Consider the following 9,984-nt stretch of genomic DNA (forward strand, 5'->3'; position numbering starts at 1 on the left):
TAGACGCTGACACCTAATTTATTTCGTATGGTAATTTATTTCTTGTTCAATGATTTTCTCTACCATTTCTTGCCGTAGCCGAGACCAATTCCTCCATATCCAATACCGTGCCCGTAACCGCCTCCGTAGCCGTAACCGCCTCCGTAGCCGTAACCACCTCCGTGGCCGTAACCACCTCCGTAGCCAAGGCCTCCGTAACCGCGGTGCAAGCCATAGCCACCGCCTCCGAGGTATCCGGCGAAGGTCACAGCCACGAGGGCGGCGAGAACGATCAGAGCAGCCTACATAACAGATAACAGTAGAAGACCGACAAGAGAACAACAGCTAAATTAGTGAGTTTGCGCCATATCTTTTGAGCGTTTACAGACACTAACGATTACTCTTCAGTGAAGATTTCTAATTGGAGGAAGTCCTCATAGTTGCTTACCGTGAAGTTCATGTTGTAGATTCCTGAAATTTTTCGTTGACTAACTATTGCCTACGTCACCCTTTTATACGTTTAGTGAGACGGCGATCGCCGCAGCCCTGCTGATAGTATTTCAGAGGCGAGTCGCTTTAGAGCTTCTGCCACCGTTCACTGCCCACTGCGGCCGCTACTCAGGAGCAAGCATACGCTCCGCCGAACCCGCAGTGCTGTCAAGGTCGGGGCAGTCGTTCGGCACGATTGCCATCTTGCCCCTTGCTGTACGAAGAAACGTAGGTAACTATGGTGACAACAAACAAAGAGGGAGGGCGTTAACTATATGTAATCTGTACGGTGAAGGCCTGATAGTCGTCCGTTAGAAGTTGTGCAGTCGCTGCTGTAGGGGCAGACTGCACAGTTAGAATGTCGGCTTAACACTATTCTGTAAGCGAGAGTACAATGTACTAGAACTGCTATACAAGACAAAGCCACTTAATAAATAGTCGTTTGTCAGCCATAGAAGCGATCGAAGCAGGTACATCGCTTAATTATTAACTCTGTCAGCGAGAAAGCTAGCTAGTGGCAACGGGGGTACGGCAGGGTGCGCATTTGACATGGATGTCTTGTCATACATTGGGTACTTGCCAAACGTTTCGCTACGCTGCATAACAAGCCCGTTAACCTTGCATCAACAGAGTGATCTGCTTTCTTCCGTCGGTGCGCAGACATCGCCTTGCCGCCACAAGTAAAAGCATCCGCCGCTATGACGCTAATTGACGATAACAGCGCTATCACTACCGTAGACAACGATAGAAGAAGTTACCAGTCTTAATGGTAATTTTTTTAAATACTACTATTTCCATTTCTCATTGTACCATCGTACGTAATTCGCTTGCTTACCAATAACTGTATCTATGGATCTATATTGCCAGCTTGTCGTTTCTCTACCCTTTATGATTCGATACATTGCGTTCCCTCGTTTTTCTTTGTGAAATACTTTACATCAGTTATCAACCTAATTTAACAGTACGTACGTAACGCTGGTCTGCAATCCTTTAGTCAACGATCTAATTTTTGTCTGGATGATATCTCGACTTCGTCAGCTTTACCTAGCCATTTGTGCAGTAAAGAATGCCCAGTACTCGTGTATAGCAGCATGCGCCGCTGGGTGATCTTACGTGAGCGTAACTCCTCTCAAACCGGAAATTTTGTCAAAAATAAAATTCAATATGGCGTACGCATCAAACGCATAACAAAAGCCAGTCTTCCGCTTGGTCCACAATTCATCTTCCAGCTGCAGTGCCTGTGTATGATCCTAATAATAATGTTCTGCGCTATTTTTATACATATTAGATTAGCAGACATTTTCGCCTACACGTTTCGTGCCGCAATACGGTCGGCGCACCACCTATCTTAGGGTTTGTCTAACGCGATGCAGATTGTCACAATGAGATCTAACGGAGATAACGTAGAGGTACAAGGTCTATATATATATATATATATAGTATTTATCCACTTGAACAATTAGAGCCGTTTTTCGTGGCTTTTTGGAAAGGTTTCAATGTAGTTGAGGCTGAAGTTCATTTAATGCATACAAACAAAAAAGAATTGCAGGCAGGCAACTAAGTCCCTATTAAATTTTCGCCTTTATCTTCTTCAATAGCTTTTCGCTAGCTTGGATATCTTTATATTAGCTCGTTTCAATAAATTGTAGATTAAGCCATAAAAAAATAGAAAAATTACTTCAGCGGATGATGGCTTTGTTTGTTTGTATATGCACACGCACACACACACACTATTTATATATATAGGTGCAATATTGCGATGAATAGTGTTTGAGTATTCGTGGATTAGCGTGCAACAGCCTTACCCGACAGAAGAACTAAACGTTAGAGGATAAACAGGATTTGATAGAAGTCATACAATGTGAAACGAAGGGAGCCGTTAGCCTTAAGTTCAATGCTAGCAAACCGAAAAAGTAGGTCTAGAAGACAAAATCGCGTTGGATAAACTGCGGACAATACGTGACAGAGTCAAACAGAAGCCGACGGATCGCTTTCTAAAGGAAAGGTTTACGTTCCATCCAGAAGAAACATTAACTTAAAGTTGTTCGAGTAAGCATGCGTTTTTTTTTTTTGCTAATTTCGTCACGCCAGTACGGGTTAATTTGTTAATCCGTAATTGAAGCTCGATAGAGCCAGTGTTGTCCGACCAAAGACAAAAGCACGACAGGTGCGTGGTACGTGATAGACAGTATCTTGTACGATGCAGATGAGTTGTTTGAACTTAAACCATGATCATATGGCTCACAGATCTCTTTCTGCCAGTTGCAAATCACAAGATAAATGTTTCATCTTCCCACGAAACTTTTGCAGTTAGCTGGTTATGATCTAGGCTAAAAGATGTCCTATTGTACATAAGTGCCGTGTGTGACAAATTTAGTGCAAAATTGCGAGTCTGAAATAATTTTGTGCTGATTACGGCGTATTATATTAAGCACTCTTCTATTTACTTGCAGAACTTCCTTCATGATGGTTTGCGCCCGGCAACCTATCAGAACGGCTGCATCTTGCGACAGGTTAACTTTCACCAGACTTAATGCATTGATCAACTATAACTTGGCGTATTTACGGACTTCCTGATATATGCGTTGATTGGAATCGAATCACCGAACGGAAGCTCCAAACCTGTACTGGACTTCAACAGCAGCTTGAAGGCAAATCCAGACAAACAAATACTAACGGAGTAAATGGTCACTAATATATGCTCGATCATATTTTAACGAGGATGCATATAGGCCTGTTTACAGTCTATTCTTACTCTTTGCGAAATGGAACTATTTACGATTGCCAGAAAAATCTCTAATTTTCTAGTCAAGCAAAGCTCGAGCGTACCTTCACTCTGCTTGGCACATAACTGTAATTGGCGTGAAGTACTTGCCCACATACTTAAGATCACATCGATAACTGGTTGAAACGTGTGAAATATATTGAAAGCTGATAACGTTTCTGTCGGGTTAAATATCGCATTATTTCGATAGGTATATACAAATATATACCCAAATAAATGTTTCATCCACATATTTACTTCTACCTTCAAAAATTTCATCAAACAACCGGGAAAGGTTAAATTCCTCGTGTCTTATATGAAGCATTTTTCCAAAATTTACGAGACAAGTTGTGAGTTTGTTACATTTCATGTTACGTACGTATTTGTATCGTATGCAGATAGACTGGCTAAACGGGGCAGACTATAGTTGGTTAAAATATCATCATAAATAATTACTTCATTTCCAGCGGTATGAATCATTATCTTATGCCGTGTTTCGTCAAGACCAGTTGATGTACGCTATAGCTATCAATTTTAACAGAAAATACGACATTTCTTTACAATCTAACTTGATATTCCTACATGTGCATTCAATGTTTAGGAGAGGATACCCGTTTCTGGAAGGGACACTCCCACTTTGTGTATAAAAGGGATATACTCGATCAGATTCCAATCACAACTCCTCGTTGACTTCAACATGCACTTCAGCGTGAGTATTGCACGCAATTTTTTTTACTATACCACGTTCACAAACAGAGAAGCCCCATTAGCGGTGACGCATCGTTCTGTAATTAGCTGTTTTATTTTCAGGTTCATGATCTAATACGTATTTCATATATTTTAGGCTGCCTTGATTGTTCTCGCCGCCCTCGTGGCTGTTAGCTTCGCCGGATACCTCGGAAGCGGCGGCTATGGCCTGTACCGCGGTTACGGAGGCCTCGGCTACGGCGGCTACGGAGGCGGTTACGGCTACGGTGCGGGTTACGGCTACGGAGCGGGCTACGGCTACGGCGCAGGTCACGGGCTCGGTCTTAGCCATGGATACGGGGGATATGGCTTCGGTTACGGCAAGCTATGGTAATCGGGTTAACGAAGCTAGCCCGGCCTAATACAGCCAGTATGCTCAAGCATTTGTAATAAAATCGCTGACCCAATTAGCACATTGATGTCACCTGTGTATTTACTATTGTACCTTTACAATGAACATCGGGTCCGCCATACCTGCATAAGTTCGTGTTGAGTAACTTCAATGTCAAGGCTCGGATAACAACTTAGTTCGCGACGGTCGGCGATCAAAGCCTCTTATTGCTGACACTTCTGCTAGACGTCTACTGCATCGTCCTGCGTTAGTATTGATTCATAACTTTATCGATTTTCAAAGAAAACACTCAGAGTAAGAAATGTCTCAAACTTGTCAGATATGGTCTATTATTATTCCTACATTATCACTGTCTAGATAAAGACCGTCATGTATAGATAGTGTCTGAGAGGCGTCTAGCGTGGATTATTGAGGTCAACGTATTTTTTACCACTATGCTAGTTAGAATTACATGCTATAAAGGTGTAAAGAGACAGATACCTTAGATTAAGGTACGAAAGGGATTCATTGTGGACAGAAGTTGAGAAGAATTAGCGCGTACCTCCAGTATCTGTTCGAGAGGTATTTCCTCATTGGCAGCAGCAGCAGCACGTTAATTGCGTATCAGTCGTAACTTCAACTTGATCTGAAAATTGAAGGGCCTCAATTCACAACGAAACACCTGAAGAACTTGTGATTATCGCTAATGGATTATAAGGCAACTTTATAACTGTTGGTCGCGGTTGAATATATCTAAAAGGAACGAATAAACACAGACGCTATTATCCATTAGTTCAGACCTTCAGTCATGAGAAGCGTACATATGACGACGAAAAGGTAGGCTAAAAAAAGACAATTAACAACTAGGATATTCCGCGTGCAAAGAACGTATGTTTACATACGTTCAGATTTAGACTGTTTCTAATATAAGTTGTTTTTCGTTTGCACCTCTTCAGAAAAAATATTGTGTGAGAATGTTTTACATTAATAAGTTAAAATCTAGCACCTCTATGAAAAAAGTCTACTAAAGTTGCCAAAGCTATCCAAAATTAATGCAAGAAGGAATGGAATCATATATTTTTATTATGCTACGATTAAATTCTGGTTTATACAGAATACCTTTGTAATAAGCAGTTACTAAGTAAAGAGCTGGACGTCTTAGTTGGACCCAACTTGCGAAGCGTGATTTTTCAAATTAAAGTAAGTTCCATAAAACACTCTTTTCCGACGCAAAACCCAAAAACTCCGAACTAGTTTATCCTAATATAACAAATGTTAACAAAATTATTGTTCATTTTCCGGTCTATATGTGCCGTTTGAAGCAGATACCATCTGTAGAGCAGATAGAGCTTCCGTGCTGATAGTGTTAATAAGTAAAGTTATTCCGAAACATGCTAAATCAATTTCAATCATTTAATGATCGGCGGTAAATGAGAGATAATTTTTCAAAAAGCAGAGCCCTAGCTCTAATTATCCACAATTGAAGACATATAAATGAAGATGAACGTAATGAAGACATACGAATCATCGACTCAAGCTTGCATACACCGTTTAGTTTTGAATCTATCTTGTATGATTTTTAGCTGCCAAACTAGAGACAGTTTATTCGGACGTATATTTGCGGCCACAATACAGAGTAAGTTCATTACAAAATAAGTTTGATTATTAAGCTGGATCCGTTTTTCAGCTTTGTACCGACTTAATGTCAGCTTATTCTCCGTTTCAAGCCCTTCCTACTATTTCTGTCGTCTCAGTGAATGTGGTCTCTGCCTGATACCGTGGCGACGGTCATGGGGAGATCGACCTGTCCCGACAAAATCTTTGCACACGGCGGTTACGATTTTAGTGAAGGTTTCGTCCGAGGAGAATGACATCGCAGCGAAAACGATATCTCTTGTGGTGTTGTACTTAAATAAGGTCGTGGTATTTGTCTTACGTATGGGAAGAGATGGTAATTTAATTAATTCCCCATAAAAGGTTTAGGCGAAACTATTATTCCCATATTTTATAATAAATAATACAATATAACGTGCGTTGTTAGCCCCAATAAGTATCATGTAAGAATTTGGGGTTGAAAGGTGACTTACTTCACACGAAATATGTGGGAAACCATGTACGATTACTCTCCTTAATGCACATACTTGACGACTATAATTGGTAAAGCCAAGTAACCTAAGTTAAATTCCACTACGCTCCAAGTCACTAAACATCATATCGCTAAAATGACCGTCAAGCTTGTCTCAAGCTGTGTATATATAACATTCTATCCATACATAAGGCTATCCATAAAAGTGATCAAAAAGTTCGGTGGGATATTGGGTAAGAAGTCGCTGACCGAACAATCGCTTAGCCTATCTTATGACATTTGCCCTGATTAGAGCCGCGTACTGAAGCCTTCCCTCCAACGTGAGGCGAGCATCGGTTGTGTTAGTGTGTTTTGCCCCTCGCCCATATAGACCCATTGCTATTTGATGTTGGAGACTTCGACATGAATTGAACTAACTCTTCAAGGAACTATTATGAAAAGTCGTGACGACAAGAAGCTCTTAGCTGCTAATCTAGATGCTCAAATGTAACAATCGCAGCCTATGTTATTGGTTAGACTTGGACTGTTCATCGGCTCTCCATACGTTATATATATGTATATATGAATTTGAGGTTTCATCTGGGTAGTGAAATCAAAATAGGGTTTGTTAAGGCTTCGTGAATATTTCGCAGCACCTTTTGGTCACAGTATTGAAAGCATCGTTTGCCGAACAGAAGCAGCTAGACGATTGCGTGGGGAAAGAAGCTACGTGGTGAAGTCGGATGGCAGCACAACAACAGAAGTTCAATAACAATAGCAAGTAGAGTACCCTGTGCTAGCTATGTCGCTAAAAAACACAAACTCAATCAACTGAATTTTCGATCGTTTCCCTCTGGAAATAATCGAGGGCAACGTTAACACGATCGCAAAATTCCAATTGAACCATACAACGGGGAAATAAATAGACTTCAGTTAAAACTAAGTCTTCCTGGTTGAAATGTTGTATCGCTTTTATTAAGGACAGGGATGTAGCTGATGACCGTATATTGCGTCTGTCAATGAATTTGTTGGCAATTCACTCCCGACCGCCTATTTAATAAATAAACACAAAGCCAAACCCGACGTCGTGCGATTTATGTAGCTAACAATTACACGACGGACAATATAGTGGGTAAACTGGCACTAAATAGAGAACGCTTTCATCCAGTAAATAGAAGTCTAAAAGCAAATAATTACTAAGCCTTACTCTGTCCACGCTCGCCGGATGTTCCTTTGTAACGGAAGGCGGGTATCATAACTTCAATAACTTAATATGAGATACTAAAATTAAAGCAAAATTCTTACTAATGTAGCAGAAAACCCGTTATTTGCTAAATGTTAGTAAAATTCTGATTCATTGACATCTGCTGAGATTTTCTTTTTTCTGATCGTGGGGACATGTGCGGGGTGGCCCTATTCCGTTTGAACAGTGTATTGATTGCTTGCAAAGAATTAACCACTGTCGTGTTCTTCTGGACCACCATCTCGTTTCGGCTCAACTAGTAGAAAAGAGAATATCTGATTTATTGATTTGTCTGAACGGTACAACAACTTACAGCTACGTTAAGACACAGCGGAGTATATATTATACGGTTTGTTTTCTGACAGGGTAGGTCCTGTATTTCCGTTTGAGCCAGCACATTGAGCCTATGTTTCTAGTCACTGGCCTGCTAAAAAAGCAATAATTACTTGAAAGCTAAATTATAAAGGGTAATGACTAAACCTAAATACGCACGGAGCCACGCGATGTCTGACATGCTTTTACTTTCCTGAGATCGCTTAAACAGTTGCTTCAGACAATTGACTTGTGGGTGGATTTATTCGCTTAAATAGGTCCAAACGAATATTCGTAACGAAGCTTGAGAGGTTCCGAGCAGGACGCGCCTACGTCGACTTAGTGTCCGTTGAATAAACATAGGTCTGAATAAGATTCAATGCGCTCTGAATCGTCCGAAACTCGATTCCGTGCGATGCCAACTGAGAACTAAGCTTCTGACAGCTGCGTAGGATCTTCTGCGTACAAATACATCTAACGTTTTTTCCTAAAGCGTTTTTCCACACCAGCGTCGACTTAATTCGGTAAGTAAATAGAGAGACGAATCTACTCTGAACATCATTAGTTGCTCACGTCTTAAAAGTGTTTACGGGTTATTGACAAATAGACATTAGGGATAAGGATTTTATTTCACGTTTCTAAGGGCCGTAATTTATGCCGACCTCGATAGTAATTATACTGCCTCCTTAGTATTATATGTTAAGTCATTTCCATATAGTTGTAAAAAGGGTGGTCCTTTTAAGAAACTAATAAAACTTTACGCCCTTCTACGATCAGAAGATGATCAACTAGCAAACCATTGGCAACAAAAACTATGTAGATATAAAACAATTGACTGTGAACATTTAGAAGTATAGCCAAAGCTTTCCAGAAGAGCACCTTCTTTTAATTCTAAATTTTAGCTTATAATTTCATTGAAAGCCACATACATACATTCTGCTTCTACTAACAGCTTACCGAAGGTTAGGTAGGAAGTATGATTCTCTTTCGTCTTCATTACTTTGAGGTCAGACAAGCCTACATGTGAAAGAGCTTTGTTGACCTGTTTACCTCCTGTTTCAGAAGGATCTATATAAATGACATTTGTATGTTCGTACATACCGTATCAGCCAGCTAACGTTCTAACTTGTGATAATGCACTGTTCTGTTTACACTGGGCTTTTGGCGCTTAGCCGATGCTCAGCCTGGAAAGCCTCATAGGTCTCTGCTCTGGAACCTTTTAGGCACGGCTGTAGACGCCGTGGAGTCTGCGCTTGGCCTCCTAGCCAGCCAGCCAGCTTCTATGAGTCTCTTTGACATTGTTGGCATATGGTGATATTTCTCTATTCATAGGAAACACCTCTTTCAAATGTCCAAGGTCATGGGCACCATACTATGTACATAATATTTTTTAGTCAAGATAATCTTAAAAAAAGTGTATAGAGTACCTACTTTGTGCCAAGTTTTTTTTAGGTAGGAGGTGGTAGTCTCTCCTAGGTAGTTCCGATGTGCAGACAAATGGCTTCCATTATGTTTTCTACTATTATTATTATTATTCCGTAACACGATAAAAAGATGAACACAGTTTGCAAGTCTTTATATAACAATGCACAGCTATGGCTATTTTTATCAATTTCAGATGTCCACTTTACATAATGGTTTTTGAATGACTCAGATGGTAGGTGGGACGAAAAAACGTTTATGTCTATCCTGCATTCGGTCGCAGTGAGCGAATTAATGTTTACTAACAATAATTCAAAACCCAGGACCTTTTTTATGAACAGATTTCTTTGCCAAAATATGATATTGTGGTTTCATTATTTATGTTAAACAGAATTAGTACGTTCAAAGGTTGCTATGTAGACTCGATTAATAACGCAATGATTATTATACATATTAGGATCAGGTACTGGCATGCTTTTAACTTACATGAGCCTGCCAAAAAGGCTGGATACTAAAACTTAGTCTTCATTACTTACGACCTTAAACACAATATTTCTTTTCACGAAAACATCTCACACATGGCGCATGCTCTAGACAGGCACGCAGTTAAGCAATGTCTGGCAAGCTGTCAT

The 9,984-nt window shown here is 40.4% G+C and overlaps 2 protein-coding genes across 3 annotated transcripts; one reads left to right on the top strand and one right to left on the bottom strand.

Moving 5' to 3' along the window:
- Nucleotides 1–1,656, bottom strand: LOC111266718 (uncharacterized). 2 transcript variants are annotated; one of them, XR_015313541.1, is made up of 4 exons: nucleotides 1,642–1,656; nucleotides 1,049–1,197; nucleotides 428–704; nucleotides 1–281 (listed from the first exon to the last, which is right to left on the bottom strand). XR_015313541.1 is itself a non-coding variant. In XM_022844443.2 (2 exons), exons 1-2 carry the CDS (start codon nucleotides 437–439, stop codon nucleotides 60–62), a joined length of 234 nt encoding a protein of 77 aa, XP_022700178.1. In that variant the 5' UTR covers nucleotides 440–580; the 3' UTR covers nucleotides 1–59. The 2 variants fall into 2 exon arrangements, 1 of the variants encoding a protein (XP_022700178.1); XM_022844443.2 differs by lacking the exons at nucleotides 1,049–1,197; nucleotides 1,642–1,656 and having other exon boundaries at nucleotides 428–580.
- Nucleotides 1,657–1,820: 164 nt separating this feature from the next.
- Nucleotides 1,821–4,398, top strand: LOC111266717 (uncharacterized). Its single transcript, XM_022844441.1, has 4 exons — nucleotides 1,821–1,877; nucleotides 2,922–2,981; nucleotides 3,834–3,941; nucleotides 4,077–4,398. The coding sequence occupies exons 1-4, from the start codon at nucleotides 1,836–1,838 to the stop codon at nucleotides 4,311–4,313; spliced, it is 447 nt and encodes a 148-aa protein (XP_022700176.1). The 5' UTR covers nucleotides 1,821–1,835; the 3' UTR covers nucleotides 4,314–4,398.
- The last annotated feature ends 5,586 nt before the right edge of the window (nucleotides 4,399–9,984 follow it).

This window comes from Varroa jacobsoni, unplaced genomic scaffold (assembly GCF_002532875.2).
Source record: "Varroa jacobsoni isolate VJ856 unplaced genomic scaffold, vjacob_1.0 scaffold_1109, whole genome shotgun sequence".
Classification (NCBI taxonomy): domain Eukaryota; kingdom Metazoa; phylum Arthropoda; class Arachnida; order Mesostigmata; family Varroidae; genus Varroa; species Varroa jacobsoni.

Excerpts from the sequence above, each read along its gene's own strand:
- LOC111266717 (XM_022844441.1), top strand. The coding sequence starts at position 1,836 with ATGCAGATTGTCACAATGAGATCTAACGGAGATAACGTAGAG. Across the intron at positions 2,982-3,833 it reads ACGGCTGCATCTTGCGACAG|GAGAGGATACCCGTTTCTGG; the intron begins GTTAACTTTCAC and ends TTCAATGTTTAG. Across the intron at positions 3,942-4,076 it reads ACTTCAACATGCACTTCAGC|GCTGCCTTGATTGTTCTCGC; the intron begins GTGAGTATTGCA and ends CATATATTTTAG.